The sequence below is a fragment of the Peromyscus maniculatus genome, chromosome 12 (genome assembly GCF_049852395.1).
Source record: "Peromyscus maniculatus bairdii isolate BWxNUB_F1_BW_parent chromosome 12, HU_Pman_BW_mat_3.1, whole genome shotgun sequence".
NCBI classification, from domain to species: Eukaryota; Metazoa; Chordata; class Mammalia; order Rodentia; family Cricetidae; genus Peromyscus; species Peromyscus maniculatus.
In genome coordinates this window covers 39,047,222-39,066,913 of record NC_134863.1, presented here as the reverse complement: position 1 = coordinate 39,066,913, position 19,692 = coordinate 39,047,222, and the positions used below count along the sequence as shown (strand labels likewise).

Here is a 19,692-nt window from a genome sequence, read left to right as displayed (position 1 = left end):
CAAAAAGGATGTAGTTCAGTGCTATAGGGCATGCTGCAGGTACAAGGTTGCAAGTTGGATGGATTCTCAGCGCGCGCACACACACACACACACACACACACACACACACACACACACACACGGAGGGAGGAGGAGAAAGGAAGAAAGGAAAGAAGGACAGAATGAAGGGAGGGAGATAAATGAGCTATCTTCTTTCTGTACTTGGAGCTTTTCCCCCCAGGATGTTTCCTATGAGACAGGATGGTCTGTCAAACAAACCAGAATAGAAAGATGAACTCATGTCTACTCGAAGTAGCTACAGTTTGGTGTTAAAGATTTTCAGATTGGTCTGACACTCTGTAGCTCGCCGGGTACTTCCCTAGCATACATGAGAATCCCCAGAACCTTGCAGACAGGTGTGTTGACTCGGGCCTGTCTTGGCAGAAGCCTGCTGTCTCAGTACTTTGGAGGTCCAAGTATGAAGTTCAAAGTCATCCTCAGTTATGAAATCAAGTTCCACATTAGCTTGGGTTAAATACACTACATGAAATCCTATCTCAAAACAACCAATGATTAGACTAGGCTAAGGACATAGCTCAGTGGTAGAGAAAGGGAGCCACCACCATCTCAATGTACTCAACAGGTGTTAAAGTACTGTTAAAATTTACTTAAAATTTGTTTGGGCTGTGGTGGCTCATGCCTTTAATCCCAGCACTCGGGAGGCAGAGGCAGGTGAATCACTGTGAGTTCAAGGCCAGCCTCGTCTACAAAGTGAGTTCCAGGGCAGGCTCCAAAAGCTACTCAGAGAAACCCTATCTCAAAAAAACAAATTTTTTTGTTGCTGTTGTTTAAAATTCACCATTTTTAGTGTAAATTACCAGTCCTTTTTGTTTGCTTGTTTTTTGGTTTTTAAGACAGGGTTTCTCTGTGTAGCCCTGGCTGCCCTGGAACTCACTCTGTAGACCAGGCTGGCCTTGAACTCACAGAGATCCACCTGTCTCTTGAGTGCGGGGCATTAAAGGCCTGTGCCACCATCGCCCGTCAGCCATTTCTATTTCTTGAGACCGGGCGGGTCTCGACTTGAAACTGACTATGTAGCAGAGGCAGAGGATGAGCATCAGCTTCTGCCTCTTACCTCTCCTGGGCTGGGATCAAGGTGTGTGCTACCACATCCAGTGTGTGCAGTGCAAGGCATCAAACCCGGGGTCTCCGGGATGTCAGGCAGGCACTCTAACCATTGAATTATATCCTTCTTCCCCTTGACTTGATGTTGAGCTTGCATTTGCATCCTCTTGACTGCCGGTCTGCTTTGCCTACAAGGACCCCAGCCTCATAGTGCCTCAAGGCCAGTGTCCTCTGGTTGCCATTCAGTCTTCCTGGTAGTTTTAGCCTCCTAGTCATGTAGGCTTCTAGTAATTAAATGCCGTAACCTGGCTGTATCATTTCAGGGTCTATTATCCACTAACTGGTATCGTGCCACAACACTGTCTCTCATCAGAGAACATTTTCAGCTGTGCTTCGTCCCTCTCCAGCACATTCCTGATAGGCCTTCTCAATATTTCATCCTATGAGGTTGTGCAAAGAACATGGCTTCCCAAATGTGACCTTGAATACCTTCTCTGTCTTTTTTTTTCTGAGTTTTTTTTTCCTGAGTTTTTTTATCATCGATGTATAGACACCATGACCACGGCCACTCTTACAAACAAAACATTTAATTGAGGTGGTGGCTTATAGGTTCAGAGGTTTAGCCCATTATTACCATGATGGGGAGCATTTGGGTAGTTGTGGTGCGGCTATATCTTGACCAGAGGGCAACAGGAAGTCGACTGTCACCCTGAACCAAGCTTGAGAGAAGAGACCTCAAAGCCCGCCTCCACAGTGGCACACCTCCTCCAACAAGACAACACCTACTTCCAGAAGGCCACACCTCCTAATAGTGCCACTCCCTTTGGGGCCCATTTTCTTTCAAATCACCACAATCTCCATCCCTCCAGGCCTATTTTCCTCAGCCTCATCATTTCTTCATCTCTCCCTCGTCTTTACTACTTGAGTGTTTCTACATGGATCAGCACTGGTTGTTGCTTTCTCTGGCTACGAATCCTCCTAGCATTGAATTTGCCTCATCACTATCTACTAGGATTCTTGCTTCGATGTTGTATCTAGAGCCAGGAGAAATGGTGCCCAATGGAATAAATTCTTTTTTTTTTTTTCCCTTGGCTTTTTGAGACAGGGTTTCTCTGTAGCAGCTTTGGAGCCTGTCCTGGAACTCACTCTGTAGACCTTGAACTCACAGAGATCCACCTGCCTCTGCCTCGCAAGTGCTGGGATTAAAAGTGTGCGCCACCACCGCCCAGCTCCTGGAATGAATTCTTGCTGGTTCATACTTGTATTCATAGATCAGTTGCTCTCCTGTTCTATTGGTGATTCGTCCCCTAACTCCTGCCTGTGCACACCAGCTACTCTCTGCATTCCAGCTAATGTTTGGAGCATATTCTCTTTCCTCTTTTGCTATTCCAGAACTTTCTCAATTAGTTATACAGGAATTTAGTTCTAAGATATTGACCCCATCCTGGAAGAGAACTCAGAAGTGTGTGTGTGTGTGTGTGTGTGTGTGTGTGTGTGTGTGTACTCAAGGTCAAGCACGCTTGCTTGCTTGAAGTGCGAGGTAAATCAGAATATCACCAAGTCCCCTAAGCTGACCTTGAATGCAACAACCAGGCAAGTCTTAACCTGTGATTCTTCCCAGCCTTTGTGAGTGGCTGAAATAATAGGCCTGCGCCATAAGGCCCAAAGGAAAATTACGTTTTTTTCTTTACTTTCTGAATTATTTTGTCTCTGCTATCTAGTCCATTAATGATTACTTGTAATAGAATATTATTTTAAGGTGTGCTACTTTTGTTTATGTTGTGTTTGTTTAACTCTGTGAAGCTGTGTTACTGTGCCTGTCTAAAACACCTGATGGTCTAATAAAGAACTGGCCAACAGCAAGGCAGAAGAAAGGACAGGCGGGGCTGGCAGGCAGAGAGGATAAACTGGAGAACTCTGGGAAGAGGGTTTGGAGATCTAGGATGAAGTAGCCAGAGAAGAAGGAGGACTCCAGGGGCCAGCCATCCAGCTACACAACCAGCAAGCCATGGAGTAAGAGTAAGATTTACAGAAGTAAGAGAAAGGGAAAAGCCCAGAGGCAAAAGGCAGCTGGGATAAGTTAAGGAAAGCTGGCTAGAAACTAAGCCAAGCTAAGGCCAGGCACTCATGATTAAGTATAAGCCTCTATGTGTGATTTATTTGGTAGCTGGGTGGCAGGCCTCCCCAAAAAAGAATAAAAAAATCCCCAACAGCAATTACCATCAATCTTACCTCCACCCCCACCATTTATCAGTATCCAAGTCAACTTCTGTCCATCGAGGGCACTGCACATACATGGTACACAGACACAAAAGTAATACCTTTATACACAAAGAGTCAAAAGAAATAAAATCTCAAAACTGTTTTTTTTTCTGTTTTCAAATTTTGAATTATATTGTTTTGTATGTCCAATGTTTTGCCTGCTGGTATCTATGTGCATGGAATGTGTGCCTGGTGCCATGGAGGTCAGACGATGACGTCCATCCAGGGAACTAGAGTTATGGATGGTCATGAGCCTCTATACAGGTGCTGTGAGGCAAACCCAGGTCTCCTGTAACATCAGAAGTGCTCTCAACCCATGAGCCAACTCTCCAGACCCTGATGTTTGTTTTCCATACAAGGCCTCATATAGCCCAGGCTAGACTCAAATTCTTTGGGCAGCTGAAATTCTTTTTTTTTTTTTAATAATTATTTTATACTGATATAGATATGTAAATACAACATCGAGTTCAGTGGTCCTTTAGCATTTTCCACTTAAATTTTTTTAAACATAAAAACAGGTTATAATTCCAAAGTCCAGAGTTATTTGAAACTGGTTATAATTCCAAAGTCCAGAGTTATTTGAAACTGGAAAATATTTTCCCTGTAGAAAATAGTAAAAATCGTAACATTTCCCAATAAGCCTTTTTAAGCCAAATAATAGCTGAATTATACATATAAATATTGATTAGATTCTGGGATACAGAAAAAACCTATCTTCATCTGTTCAGAGCTATATTTTACTTAAGATGTATAAGAGAGATTCCTATTCATCTTTCCCTTCACTGTTTAATTTACGGCAGACATTTTTCTATAGGCCAATCCATAATCTAAAAAGATTTTAGTCTCCCCTCCTGAAAGTACAGCCAGCATATCCTTTCATCAGCTTGATATGGAACAAATTCTTATCCTAATAGTGAAATGTTTCACTAAAGCATGCCCAGTGATTGGGCAAAACCAAAACTTATTATAAGTCACAGTCATCCTAGGGGCCTCCCTGCTAGGTAGCCTCGCTGGATCTGTGGGTTGCAGTCTGAATGTTTCTTGCATACCATGTTTGTCCTTCTGGGTTACCTCACTCAGGATGATATTTTCTAGTTCCGTTCATTGGCCAGGCAGCTGAATTTCTAATCCTCCTACACCCATTTCCAAGTGCTAGGATTATAGGTATGGGCCACCAAACACAATTCTTGGTAGGCAGTAATTTATGAGACTTCATCCCTCTCTGCTTTCCAATTTCCATGACTGCAAATTGACCAGCTCTAGCTGGGCATGCTGCCAACTCCTGTCACATGACATCTTCACATCATAGTCTATATTCTTGAACTGTGTACCAAAATGAACTCTTTCTTTTTTTTTAAATTTATGTATCTATTATGTATTATGTAAACAGTGTTCTGCCTACATGCCAAAAGAGGGTACCTCATTACAGATGGTTGTGAGCCACCATGTGGTTGTTGGAATTGAACCCAGAACCTCTGGAAGAGCAGCCAGTGCTCTTAACCCCTGAGCCATCTCTCCAACCCTCTTTCTTTCTTGAGTTACTTTGCCAGGACAGAATGTCAGTGTCTGAACGGGAACCTCAGAATGGAGAAGGAAAAAACAGGGACCTTTCTCCTTCTCTAGAGACATCACTCACAGGAACACCAGGGTCAACCAATTTGAGGGCTTAAAAGATTCAGTCTGGCTGGGTATACAGAGTGAGTTCCAGGACAGCCAAAGATATAGAGAAACCCTGTCTCAGGGAAAAAAAGATTCAGTATGAATGACAAACTATAACTCCAAATTTGCCACCAAATAATCCCTCTGTAGGAAGGACCTTAAAATAGATTCTAAAAGCCTAGGACTCTTCACAGACTGTCGGGGTGGGTTTAAATAAAGTTTTGCATTTTTTCTCTCTGACTTTAGATGTTTCTCTTCTTCAGACTTCATTTTCTTACTCAAATGTGAAAGAAACACTGAAGCCAAAGGCTGACTTTGAACTCTAATGTGTTCAGCTCAATGGGGGATGCAGTAAAGAGACAATTGCTAGATGCTTTAAAAAATTTTATTTCGAGGGGTGGAGAGATTATTGCGTGGTTAAGAGCATTGACCATGCTTGCTTATAACCTGCATCCCACTCTGAGCAACCTCACAACAGCTCATAACCATCTGTAACTCCAGTTCCAGCTAATACAGAAGACAGCACCGTCTTCTGTAGGCATGAGGTAAGAACTCAGCCCTAAAGGTAAATAAACGTAAAAGCAAAATGAAACAAACTGGGAGGCAGAGGCAGGTGGATCTCTGTGAGTTCGAGGCCAGCTTGATCTACAGAGGGAGTTTCAGGACAGCAGGGCTACACAGAGAAACCCTGTCTCAAGAAAAAGAAAGAGAGAGAACAAACAACAAAACCCACAAATTTCCTGGCCAGTGATACACCCGTGTGGGTAGTGTTCATGTAAAGTGTATGGCTCGGTGGGTTCAAGCCACAGCACTAGAAATGGTCATCGTCACCTGCTCCTAGTATCCCTGTGTTTGGAAGTGGAGACAGGGTTTGAAGTTATGCAGTTGGCTTCTTTTCCACTCTTCTTATCTTTGCCTATCCTTGCCTGTGGGGCAGGCTCAGGCAGATGGAGGGATGCTGGCACTCTAGGCTCTGGCTCCAAACCACAGAGCCGTCGCTCCAGTCCCTGAGTTGATTTTAATACCGATTCGTTAAGTAATTTACAATTCTCATCCTTCGGTGTTTTGTTTGTTTTAAGGGAGAGGCGAGCATTTGTGATTATTTTCAGTGCTGGGGAATGAGCAAACACCGACTGAGCATTAATTATGGGTTAGACCTCTGCTCTAGGAGACTGTGCGCGATACGAGGAGAGACTCAAGGAGTAAAGTGCTTGCCTTGCACACACAAGGCTGTGGATTCCATCCTTAGCACCACGGCGGGTGGGGGGTGGTGAAAAAGGCAAAGCTTCAGGTGAAACATCGCAAGGAGGTGTAGGCAGGAGAATCAGAACCTCAATGACAGACATTATCTCAAACAAACAAGACTGATTTGAGAACTCATTATAAAACCTTTCGTCTTTGTATTACTAGAGGAAGAAGTCAAATGGGAACCCGAGGCAGTGAAGGGAGGTCAGGAGGAGCAGCTGCAAGCTTGAAAACAAAAGTGTGAGGTGTTGCCGCACACCGGTTCCAGGCATCCCCGGGAACTCCAGTCAAAATCATCAGGCTTGCCAGATAAGACACTTTTCCCACTAGCCAGCTCCACGGCCAGGGCTTTGAGGGAAGTTGATCAAGCTGGAATCTGGAAGAAGGCATTCCAGGCAAAAGATAAGAAAAGATAAGGCTCTAACCCAGGGAGGACTGGAGCAGGGGAAGAAATGGGAGGTGGGGGTTGCTGGAGGGGATTTCTAAGATAAGGGAGGCAGAAAATGGAAAGGAAAGGCTTGAGGGTCCGTTTAAGAACTCTAGCTTTAGCAGGGGAGGTGGTGGCGCACGCCTTTAATCCCAGCACTTGGGAGGCAGAGCCAGGCAGATCTTTGTGAATTTGAGGCCAGCCTGGTCTACAGAGCGAGATCCAGGAAAGGCGCAAAGCTACACAAAGAAACCCTGTCTCAAAAAACAAAAACAACAAACAAACAAAAACTCTAGCTTCTCCTCGGAGTGAAATGACCTCCAGGAGGCTCACACAGTTGTGGTCTGACTTCATTTTCAGGGGATCTTTTCATTTTCGTACTCATGTTCAATTGAGTATCCCCCCCCCCCCCCAAGTTAAATTCTCACAGGTGTGGTGGCACAATCTTTAATGCCAGCACTTGGAAGGCCGAGGTAGGTCAGCCAGGGCTACACAGAGAGACCCTGTCTCTATCACCCCTGACAAAAAACTCCCAGTGTATTAGTTGATACACCTGTTAAGTAACCTGTGCTCCCCATTAGCCAATTGCTAATATTAGTACTCTAATTTTTAAAATTTCTCATGTGCTGTAGTGTATATGTGGAGGTCACTTAAAAATAAAACAAAAAATTTTTTTGACTGAGTATGGTGGCACGCCTTTAATCCCAGCACTCAGGAGCAGAGCCAGGCAGATCTCTGTGAGTTCAAGGCCAGCCTGGTCTACAGATCCCAGAGGCAGGACCTGATGCAGAGGTCATGGAGGGGCTGTTTACTGGCTTGCTTCCCATAGCTTGCTGTGTTTTGTTTTTTGGAGATGGGTTCTCTATAAGTAGTCCTTGCTGTCCTGGAACTTGATTTATAGACCAGGCTAGCCCAAAGTTCAGAAATCTTCCTGCTTCTGCCTCCCAAGTGCTGTGATTAAATGCATGCATAACCACATCTAGCCACTGAACAATTCACAGATCGGTTCTTTTCTTCGACTACGTGGGTCTTGGGTAACAAACTGAGGTAGTTAAGCCTTGGTGACAGGTGCCTTTACTTGATAAACCACCTCACTAGCTCTATTGAGCTATTTTAAAATATTTTCTGTCTTATAGACATTCTATATAGCCATGCTGAGGATGACTTTGAACTTCTCACACTCCTGCCTTTGCCTCCTGGGAGTACAGATGAGGGACACTATATAGCTCACTTATTGAGTGTTGACCTAACACAGGGCTTCATGCACACTAGACAGAATTTCACCAATGCAATACATCCTGAGTCCTTTTCCCCAGTATCCTTCTAATTGGAAAAAAAAAACCAACCAACCAAACAAACAAAAAACCGTATTCTTAAGCAATTTTCGAGCTGGGTTATGACAGCTCCCTGCGATAATACCAGCACCGTGGAAGTCAAGGCAGAGAGGCTGCCATCGAGTTTGTAGATGGCCTGAGCTAAAAAAGGCAAGTTCAAGACTAGCCTAGGCTAACACTGAGACCACCTCAAAACAAAGGAAAAACAAAGAGTATGTGAGCTGGAGATGGTTCAATGGTTAGTGCCCTTGCTGCTTTTCCAGAGGACCCAAGTTTGTTTTCAGCCCCCATGTTGGGCGGTTCACAGCTACCTGCGTAACCCCAGAGGATCTGACGCTTCTGTGGGCACCCCACTGCCCCCTGCACACACACATAAATTAAATGGGTATGTAACACACAGGCAAATTCTTTGCAGCTTTGTGAGTTTCACATAGGGGTGTGGTAGTGGTTTCCCAAGAACCTGACACCCCAAATAAGACTCAATAATGATGGCAGTATGGTAGAGATATTATACAAGAGGGGGTAAACATGATATTTGAATGGTGTTAAGTTATTAACTTACTTCAGAAATTCGGGTTTATTTAAGAATGTCAGAAACAGAAAAACAGGGCGCCTACTGGGCTCACCCAGTAATTACTCTGACTAGAGATATATATAATCAGGACTGACTGCTTCATCATGATTGGATTCACATTAAGTCTTTCTTGGCAAAGCAATTATCAGTAATAACTGTGCACGTCCCATTGTATCACTTCAGTGACTTTTTTTAATCATTCCCACTAATGTAGCACTATGCTTGAAGGGACTTGGGGCCCGGGGGGACATTGTTAGGGGGTTAGTGGTACCAAGGGTTGAATCTGGCGTCTCATGTATGTTAAGCGCTCTTGCATGAGTTACTTCTGCCCTTTTCACGGAGACAGTCTCACTGTATTGACCAGGTTGGTCTTGTATTCTCCATGGAGCCAAGGCAGGCTTTGGACACACACGACCCTCCTTCTGAGGGGATGTCAGACCCTCACCAGTAATCTTAGTTCACACTGTAGTTTTGATGGAAAAGCTCCATCTGACAAAATACAGATATTTTCTTGGCATAATGTTAGGTATTTTACTAAAGAGTTAATTTAACAAATCCCCACACCTTGTTTTCCATTTCCCACCACTCGTGACTAGGGATACTTGGACACATTCCCCTTAACATCAGGGAGGGGACAGGCTTTCTTCATGGAGACTCATTTTTCTCCACCATCCTGACTTTTGGCACCTACTCTTAGAACTTCCCATGCTCTTTCAAAGCTGAGGAAAAAAAAAAAAAGAAAAAGAAAAAGCAGAGGGCTGAGGGTGCCAGGCTTCCTACTTCAATTTACAGGCAGGCATGCCACACACACTTGTGGACAGGGACCTGTCTTTGTGGCTGGATTCAAAGATCTAGATGCAAAAGTGAAGGGCAAATCTCATGTTGACTTCCCATGAGCATCATCAGCACACTAGCCACCCTCCTGTCATGGGCTTCATCTGAGGCACATGGAGTGCTGACCTCCAGCTCCATGCCCATCTCAAAAAATGGGAGCAGAAATGGGGGCTGGCATTGAGTGTATCACATCAAGTACAAACGGGGGTCCATCAGTGGATGACACCTGGACAGAACCAAACGATCTCACAGAATGCTTCTTCCCTAACCTGTACTTAACCCCCCAGGGCAACCAAGCAAGCAAGTTCCTCGGTCATTCAACGCCTTTATGGAATGATCATGCATGCCTGGCAGAAGGGTCCACCAAGGAGTGGTAGTGTTCATTCCCTTTCACACCCTGAGCAGGGTGGATAGTTAATGGAAAGACTGCTAAGATGATACCACCACCCTGCCTCCCTCTGCTCCAAGCATCATTCCAAAGTCCTTTCAAACAAGATGTCCAGAGAGGGGAAGAAGGGATTGAGGGAGAAGTTAACCAATCAAACAGAAAAGAAACAACATCAAAAACCACAAACCAGATGGGGTGTAATATTTTGCAACAGTAAAAAACACACTTAAGGACTACACACTAACATAACACAACCCAGGAAAGGGGGCATGTGGAGGCTACAGGCATAAGCTAAGTCTCTACAATGGACCACAGAACTGGCCAAGACCCTGTTGTGCTGGAGACAGGACAAGCAGGACTATATCTGAGTACTATGTCTGGTGATGTCATATTCCTGACCCAGGACCTCCTTGCAGCAAAACGTGTAGGACACTTTCTCATCTTCACACAACAGGAGAGGTATAGCTACTTAAACCTAGTCTTCACAATGAACAGAGGTGGAACCATTGCGTCTTGGTGTCTTCACTGGTTAGTTTCTCAAGCTGCTCGAACTACAGCAACAATTAGCGAATGTCCCATAGTTTCTGGGTGATATGGGCATCTTCCAGGGCATAGATTCGGGTTTCCATCAGTCTCTGTCTTGGCTGCAGTTCCGTAGACTACTCCACCAGAGTGGGTGAGGACAGCAGCTAGCCCAAACCTAAGAGATCTTCCCTTTATCCATGGAGGCTCTTATTTAAGACCTTGTTCCTAGAAAACAAATTTATCCATGGATTCATTCACTCATTCACTCATTTCCTCCTTCCCCACCCCACCCCACCCTCCCACAGCACTGAGAGGGTGTCATGTAGATCAGGTTGGTCCCGAATTCCCCATCATCCCTGCTTACACTTCCCAAGTGCTGAGATTACAGGTATATCATATACAGATAATAAACCAGAACCATGAAGAATCACCAAATTTCAATCTTTAAAATAGATAAGATAGGCCAGGTGGTGTTGTTGCATGCTTTAACCCTGGCACTCGGGAGGCAGAGGCAGGTGGATCTCTCTGAGTTGAGGCCAGCCTGGTCTACAGAGTAAGTTTCAGGACAGGCTCCAAAGCTACAAAGAGAAACCCTGTCTTGAAAAACAAAAACAAAAAGACAAGATAGATTGGGAATACACACATCACACATGAAACCCTGAGTTTGATCCCCAGCCCCGAATAAGCCAAACCTGGGGGCACACCCATAATCCCAATCCCATGTTCAGAATGTTGAGACAGGGGGCTGGAGACATGGCTCAGTGGTTAAGAGCACCAGCTGTTCTTCCAGAGGTCCTGAGTTCAATTCCCAGCAACCACATGATGGCTCACAACCATCTATAAGAGGATATGATGCCCTCTTCTGGTGTGCAGAACACTCATACAGAAAATACAAATAATTCTAGAAAAAAAAGAAAGTTGAGGCAGGAGAATCAGAACTTTACGGTGGCTTCAGCTCTAAGTTCCAGATGAGCCTGGGTTCCAGGAAATCCTGTCTCAAAAGTAAACAAAAATGGCCATAGAACTTAAAGATCAGGAGTGGTGCACATTTAACCTGCAAACACATGACCGTGACGTCCAGGCCAGCCAGGGCTACACGGTAAGATCTAGTCTCAAAATAAAAATTTCAAATTGTACTAGGAATGTAGTTCTATGGTAAATATGTGGGTTCAAGTCCAAGCTCCACAGAACAAGAAAATTTAAAGATCGTGAATAAGGCCTTTGACCACGCCAAAGACCTTAAAAAAAAAAATCTCCTTGAGACTAAGCAAGCATGTTGATTTGAGCCTTTGGGCTATGTAGATCAGGGTGGCCTTGAATTTGTGGACAGTCCTCCTGAAAGACAGTGTGTGCATCACCACACCCAGCTCACAGTTGACTGAAACCTTCCCAAAGGACTAATTTCCTTCAACATCTTTGTTTTTTGTTGCTGTTTTGTTTTTGGAGACAGGGTTTCTCTGTGTATCTTTGCGCCTTTCCTGGAACTCACTCCGTAGACCAGGCTGGCCTTGAACTCAGAGGGATCTGCCTGCCTCTGCCTCCCGAGTGCCAGGATTAAAGAAGTAAGCCACCCCCACTGTCAGTGTGCGAGTAGGCGCTTACTTGTGAACACACTTGGGGCACAGCATGTTGTCCTCCAGGTGTGGGGGTGGAAAGTTGCAGGCTGGAAGCAGGAAGAGGGCAATCACTTTCCCTTTCTTCTCAGGGACCCAGGCCTGTCCAGCATGGAACTGCAGCCGAGCCCAACCACTTGAGTTTGCAGGAAGGCTTCTCCCGTGAACCACACACCACATCTCCCCTGTGGAGGTAAAGAGATTTAACACGAGTCACACACTCAGGCACAAGACTGACCACAGCCTTTCAGCTTAGACTTAATTAATGCCTCAATGGAATGCCGGCCCTGAGATAAGCCTGGGAATCCAACCTTTATCTCAAGCCATCTTGCTCTGTGCCACAAACTATACAAGAGACCTTCAGGCTTCGTGGATGGAGCTCAATGGTACAGTACTTGCTTAGCCCGCAAAAGTCTGATCCCAGCATACCACACATGCACCAAACAAAACTCCCAGACAATTAAAGGCTTTTCATGACATAGGTCTAGGGGCATCAACCTTTTGTTTTGAAGTAGGGTCTCACTATGCAACCCTGGCAGGCCTAGAGGGTAAGAGGTCTACCTGGTTCTGTCTCCCAAGTGCTGAGGCAGAGTCCTCTACAAGAGCAAGTGCTCTCAACCTCGGAGCCATCTTTCCAGCCCTCAACTAAGCCCTTGACACCCACTGCATGATGTACGTTAAGCATGATTTTCCTTTATTGCATTTTCTGTTATTCCTATAACGTAAGCTCTCTCTTGTTATTTTGAAAGTCTCATGTAACCCAGGTTGACCTCAAACTCCTGATCCTCCTACTCAGGTGCTGGGATAATTGGCTTACGATGTCTTGTACTGGCTGGTTTTGTGTGTCAACTTGACACAAGCTAGAGTCATCAGAGGAAGAAGCCTCAGTCGAGGAAATGCCTCCTTGAGCTCCATCTGTAAGGTATTTTCTTATTTAGTGATCAACCTGGGAGGTCCCAGCCCATGGTGGGTGGTTGCCATCCCTAGGCTGCTGGTCCTGGGTTCTATAAGAAGGTGGGCTGAGCAAGCCTTGGGAAGCAAGCCAGTAAGCAGCACACCTCCACGACCTACCTCTGCATCAATTCCTGCCTCTGGAATCCTGCCCTGTTTGAGTTCCTGTCCTGACTTTCTTCAGTGATTAAACAGCAAAGTTGAAATGTAAGCCTAATATACCCCTTCCTCCCCAACTTGCTCTTTGGTCATGGTGTTTCATCACAGCAATAGAAACCCTAATGAAGAGATGCCTTTTCTGACTTATGTCTATTTTACAATGACAAACTGGAGATTGTTAGCATCGCCTACTTAACAGACAAAGAGATCCCAAACCCAGTCCCAGAGAGTTCTTTAATGCAAGGGGAAGAAACGGCACCAAAGCACATCGCTTCTTGCTTGGTGCATGAGTAATTTGAAGTAATTCTCAAAGTGTGATTCCCTGGATCAGCATCCTCACTATTGCTTGGGTAGCTTTTAGAAATGTAGACCTCAGCTGGAGACAGGGGTGGTGGTGAATACAAGTAATCTCAGCTGAGGTCACCCTGGCATAAGGGCAAACAGGTCACCCTGGGTTATACTTTTAAGATTCTTATCTCAAGCTGGGTGGCGGTGGTGCACACCTTTGATCCCAGCACTTAGGAGGCAGAGGCAGGTGGATCTCTGTGAGTTCAAGGCCAGCCTGGTCCACAAAGCGAGTTCTAAGACAGCCAGCTGTATAACAGAGAATCCCTGTCTTGAAAAACAAAACAAAAAGATGCTTATCTCAATAAGCCAAATTAACACTAGCTCACAGGCCCCACCCCAGATAGACCGGGTCCAGAAATCACTGGCGGTTGTGTCTGGTTCTAATATTTGACTTACCGTAGGTCTCTGATGTTGCCGTGGATGGCACTGCCTCATTTTTCTTAGCATTGGCTGCAATTCTGGCCCAAGATGCCAACACGGCCTCTGAGGCAGTTGTGGTCACAACAGTGGTGCTGACTTCCTCATAGAGGACAGGAGGCTCCGTAAGGGCAGGTACCTGCTCCTCGGGTACAGGTATAGGGACCACTTCAATGGGAACTGCCATCTGAGGACAAGGCACTGCGCCCTCCTCTGTCTTCATTTTCTTTCGAAATGTCTTCACTCTGGCCTCTTTGGGTGTGTCAGGAACGTTCTTTAAATCAGGCTAGGATATTATAGATAACACATGGGAAATATTAATAGCCGTTAAGACAACTCAGTGATTAAAACACGGGGGAAAGGCCTGCATTCAAATCTCTATAATCCACGTAGAAAAAGGCACACGGAGTGGCGGACATCTGTAATTCTATTCCAATGCTCCTATAGCAGAATGGGAGGTGGAACAGGAGACTACCTAGCCAGCTAGGCTAGGGAATCCATTAGCAAATACCAAAGAGACTGTCTTAAAACAACGGAGAAAGCAAGAACTGATATCAAGATTAAAAGGTGACCAGAAATGTGGCTTTGCGTGAGGGAGGGATTAGCGACAGTACCGATTCAGTCGGACAGAAGGTATTAGGTGAGCAGATCAAGCAAAGCTGGAGAAACTGATCAGTAGCAGAACACATGCCTAGCATGTCCAAGGCCCTGGGCTCAATGCACAGAACTAAAGGAGACCCAGACAAGGCAGCGACAAGAGTTAGTAAGAACACACTAGGCTCGCTAAAGATGCTAAGTGTTCTTCAGTTGAGGCCAGGGTGGATGGATGCCTGTGGTCCCAGCTACTCAGTAAGTGAAGGCATCGCATCGCTTCACTCCAATAATCTGAGACTAGCCTAGGCAGCACAATGAATCCTAGCCTCAAAATCAAAATGCCAGCCGGGCACTCAGGATACAGAGGCAGGAGGATTGCTACTGCAAAGTTTCAGGCCAGCAAGGACTACACAGTGAAACCCTACATCAAAAATTAACAGAAATAAGGGAGTGATCGAAGTATGGTGGCACACGTGTGTAATTATGAGCCCGAGAAAGGAAGTGCTTGAGGTTTAGGTTATCCTGGGCTACATATAGACTCATCAAAAAAAAAAGAGGGGGTGAGGTAGGGATTGGGGTGAAGGTCAGTGGTGGAACATGCATTAAAACCTTAGATTCATTTTCCAGCACCAAAAATGGAAAGGACCTTACTTAGTTTTATTGCTTCACGTTCTCTCTTCAAATTGGGGGTAGAGGGGTAAAAGGGGGCCAAGACAATTCCTCAACTTATTCCCTGATGAGGAAAGACGTTAATTGGAAGAGCCAAAGCTTTCTCTTTGCCACTCTTCCTTAAAGTACAAGGCCACATGTTGGGCATGGAGGGCGGTACGTATCTAAAAAGCTGACCAACGGGAGGTAGGCAGACCTTGAGTTTGACGTCACTTTGTTCCACACGCGGACTGTGAGGCTAGCCTGGGCTAAACACTAAATAGTAGTCTCAAGAAGTAAATAGTTACCATTTGCTCTGGGAAAGCCCTTGAAAGGAGTCGTTTATAAGCATCTAATTTCTAAGACAAAAACAACAACAAAGAAAAGAGTTGTTAGTGAAAAGTTTGGTTCCACGCTCCCACTCAGCAAGAGGCCCCCACTGGGGCCCCACCTGGCCTTTGCTGCTCAGCTTCATTTTCCGGCACCATGCCCGCAAAACATCGCGGTGAATCAGGTTCACTGGGGGCAGATGGGCCGGTAGAGGAGGAATTGGTACCTTCCTACGAGTGGGTCTTGGAGTCTCAGCATCTCCTGCTTCCTCCTTTGGTTTACAATCTGAGGGACAAAGGGAATAGCAACCATTTTTGCACAGCTCTACAGGATTTGAACAAAGCACACACAACTACTTTTGGTTCTTTACGTAGGTAGCAGTCGCCTAATGTCAAAAGAGGTGCATGCTTAAATGATCCACCAAAGATCATACAGACCACAGGGGACACACCTCAAAGCCTAGACTTTCAAATCTCAAATCTTTGTTAAGCCTAAGTGAACGTGCCTCGGCTTGCTCCTCTGAGGACCCTCCAAGGAAGAATGCAGTTAGTTGGTGCCTATTCTATCCCAGGGAACTGACTAACTAGATCTGAGGTCATCAATACTCAGTGTTGCCCAGTCCTCAACCACAGCCACAGCAGCACTCTGGCCTCTAGGTTCACAGTTACAATTCTGTGAGATTCCTAGACCGCATCTCACAGGACAGACAGACTGTACTGACGGTAAGCCCCATTAAGAGTCTGTGCAGATCACTACCAACCCCTCCACCCCACCACTTAAAGATTAGGTCTATCCTCACTGTTTTAGGATAACGTGCAATGGGCCCTCAATCCTTGCCTATTGGCCCCGCCCCTGTCCCCACCTCTCCGAGCAAAATGACTTTCAGAGCCAAGTATGTGATGGGAGTCATATGATGGGAGGGATTAGCTTTGGCAGGAGATGGGGAGCATCTTCCTTTCTTTGGAAAACAGAACTCAGTTAGACCCCAGAGGAAGTACAAAGCTAGCCAAGCACAGACATTTTTCATCCCTTTTTTTTATACTTTATATTTCTTAAGTTTCTTAGACAAAGAGATGCAGGACCAAGCATTTACAGACTCTTACCGTTATCTTTCACTGTCTTTCTTTGTTTTTTCCCCTTTGCCGGGCTCTTTGCAAAGGACGTGCTTGGCTGACTGGACATCTGGCAGTCCACTTCTCTCGACTCTCCGGTGCCGCTCCACTGTGGACAGGAGTCAGACAGTTATGTGCTGTCCTGAGCCAGCACATCCCCTTACCTGCCCTAAACTAACTCACATCTAAGGTTCCCCAAGAGGTCACTGCACGTGACTGCCAGTGTGAATTCTCACGGGGCAACATTTGAATAAGCAGTCTGATGTATAAAATAGGGAAGCAGTGGTTGGGGGAAATGAGAGGTAGCCAGCAGGAAAAACAGGCTGGTTGGCAATACAATTTTAACCCGAGTACCAGGAGATTCTTTTTATTTTCCCTTCAAGGGTTTCTCTGTGTCACCTGCAACTCACTCTCTTCAGGCTGGCCTTGAATTCACAGAGATCCACCTGCCTCTGTCTCCTAGTGCTGGGATTAAAGGCGTGCATGACTTGTGAGTCCCTTGTGAGACTATCTTAAGAGAAACCGCTGGAGTAATTGTAATCTTAGCACTTGGGCTGCAAACGCAGGAGGATTACCAACAGTTAGAAGCCATAATGAGCCTCAGGCCAAGTTTAGTCGACAGAAGGAAACCAAGAGTACAAGGTGAGATACAAACAAAAGGAAGAGGAAGGAAGCCATGAAGCAAGAGTACTAGTCTGCTTTTGGAGTCAGGAGCCTGCCTCTTACTCCATTTTTATCTCTCACCCCAAAGACTGTTTTCCATCAGTCCGTGGTTCTAAACCCATCCACATTCTACTTCAATTACCACACCTTACTCCCTCAGCCCCAGTTCAGGGGTTATTTGGCTGGCATCTCTTTCCAGCCAAATCAACCACATGCTGCCTCATTTCTACTTGCCAGTTGCAGCTTCCTATGAGTTAACTCCATCTGCTTCTGAACTCCACAAGAGTAGGTCTCTTTCTCTTCCATTGCTGGCACTCAATAATAATAAATATCCACTGATTTAATTAAGGGAGCGAAGAGACTACAACAAACATAGCTAAACACAGAAAAACTAACAAGTAGATAATGGAGAAGGCACACCCCTTATCTTCATTTAATCTTCCTATAACTTCACAAACACTACTGTATTTTCAACTTGCAGGATGCAAAGTTAAAAGCTCATTAAAGTCTAGCAGTGGTGGCTCATGCCTTTAATTCCAGCACTCGGGAGGCAGAAGCAGGATCTCTGAGTTCAAGGCCAGCCTGGTGTACAGACAGGCTCCAGAGCTACACAGAGAAACCCCATCTCCCTGTCTCGGAAAAACAAAAAACAAAACACACACACACACACACACACACACACACACAAAGAAAAAAGAAAAAAAAGGAAAGAAAATTACATGTAATTACAGAAGGAAAGATTGCAGTTCAATCTTCCACAAGACCCAGCTATACCACTTTTAGGCATATACCAAAAGGATGCTCCATCATACTACAAGGACACATGCTCAACTATATTCATAATAGCCAGAACTTGGAAACAACTTAGATGTCCCTCAACCGATGAATGGATAAGGGAAATGTGGCACATTTACACAATGGAGTATTACTCAGTTATTAAAAACAAGGATATCAGGAAAATTGAAGACAAATGGATGGAACTAGGAAAAAAAAATGAGTGAGGTAACCCAGACTGAAAGACAAACATGGTAAATACTCACTGGTAAGTGGATACTAGCTGTCAAATAAAAGATAACTATGTTACAATCCACAGACCCTGAGAGACTAGGTAACGAAGAAGTTTCATGGGGGGAGGGGCACCCGAATCTCCCTGGGAACGGGAAATGGAATCTACAAGGATGACCCCAGCTAAGACTCGTAACAATCGCTATTGCTGGTAGGTAGCCTGAACTGGCCATCTCCTGCGACCAGGCAAGACTCTAAACGGAGGGAGTGGGAAACCAACCCAGCCACATAACCTTAGACTTAAGTGTGTCCTGCCTATGGGATGTGCCAGGATCAAGGGTGACCCCTAGAGGTTGAGGGAGTGGCCAACCAATGACTGGTCTAGCCTAAAACCCATGCCAGGAGACTGAGCCCACTCCTGATACTACCTGGAGCACCAGGACCCACAGGCTGGATGACCCAAAGACCTGGAATAGAACCAAACATGACTGGAGGGGGAAAACGTCAATGCAATGATGCCTAATGATATTCTGCTATACACATAGATTGGTGCCTAGCCCCATTGTCACCAGAGAGGCTTCACCCAGCAACTGATGGAAACAGATGCAGACCCACAGCCAAACATTAGGAGTTCAGGGAATCCTGCATAAGAGGGGGAGAAAGTATTGTAGGAGTCAGAAGGGTCAAGGTACCACAAAAAAACCTCACATAATCAATTAACCTGGGCTCACAGAGACCGAATCGACAACCAGGGAACCGGCAAGGGACTCACCTAGGCTCTCTGCCTATGTTATACAGTTGTGTAGCTTGGTCCTCTTCGAGGATTCCTAACAGCGGGAACAGGGGTTATCTCCGACTCATTTACAGGCGTTTGGGACCCTACTCCTCCTATTGGGTCGTCTTGCCCAGCCTTACTTAATACATGGGGAGGCGCTTAGTTTTACTGCAACTTGATATGCCATGTTTTGTTGAGACCTGCCCTTCCCTAAACAGAAACGGAGGAGAGGACTGGGGGGTGGAAACAGAGGAGTGAGTGGGGGAAGGGCTGGGAAGAGAGGAGGGAGGGGGCTCTGCGGCTGGAATGTAAAATAAAAAATAAATCTATTTTATAAATGAATAAACTGGGGGGGGGGGGGCGCACGCCTTTAATCCCAGCACTTAGGACGCAGAGGCAGGCAGATCTCTGTTAGAGGCCAAAGTGAGTTCCAGGAGAGGAACTGTTAGACAAACCCTGCCTGGAAAAACCAGATGAGTAAGTAAGTAAATAAAAGCAACCCCTGGTCAGTTCGCTCTCAAACCTAAGTCCTTTCCAAGCCCCACCCCCCAAGAGCTGGAGTGGGAGATAAATTAACATTCGTATGTTACTTCACACCTCAGTGCTTTTACATCTCAATCGGAACTAGCTTCATGCTGACATTCAAGATTTACGCTTGCATATCCTTTCCCCAAAGTATTCACTTTTGGACCTGACAAAATTCTTACACTAAGAAAGCTGGAAAT

At 45.5% G+C, this 19,692-nt stretch overlaps 1 protein-coding gene across 1 annotated transcript; it reads right to left on the bottom strand.

Annotated features, from left to right (window-relative positions):
- Positions 1 to 10,004: 10,004 nt before the first annotated feature.
- Dppa4 (developmental pluripotency associated 4) lies at positions 10,005 to 18,316 on the bottom strand. Its single transcript, XM_042259654.2, has 7 exons — positions 18,228 to 18,316; positions 16,516 to 16,633; positions 15,534 to 15,697; positions 15,391 to 15,441; positions 13,820 to 14,126; positions 11,955 to 12,150; positions 10,005 to 10,577 (listed from the first exon to the last, which is right to left on the bottom strand). The coding sequence occupies exons 2-7, from the start codon at positions 16,592 to 16,594 to the stop codon at positions 10,544 to 10,546; spliced, it is 831 nt and encodes a 276-aa protein (XP_042115588.2). The 5' UTR covers positions 16,595 to 16,633; positions 18,228 to 18,316; the 3' UTR covers positions 10,005 to 10,543.
- Positions 18,317 to 19,692: the final 1,376 nt, after the last annotated feature.

What these genes read in the sequence shown, in the direction of transcription:
- Dppa4 (XM_042259654.2), bottom strand. Translation starts at nt 16,594, where the DNA reads ATGTCCAGTCAGCCAAGCACGTCCTTTGCAAAGAGCCCGGCAAAGGGG. An exon ending in GGCAACATCAGAGACCTACG is followed by an intron (nt 12,151 to 13,819) that starts GTAAGTCAAATA and finishes TTACCTCCACAG; the next exon opens with GGGAGATGTGGTGTGTGGTT. An exon ending in TGCCCCAAGTGTGTTCACAA is followed by an intron (nt 10,578 to 11,954) that starts GTAAGCGCCTAC and finishes TTTGTTTTCTAG; the next exon opens with GAACAAGGTCTTAAATAAGA.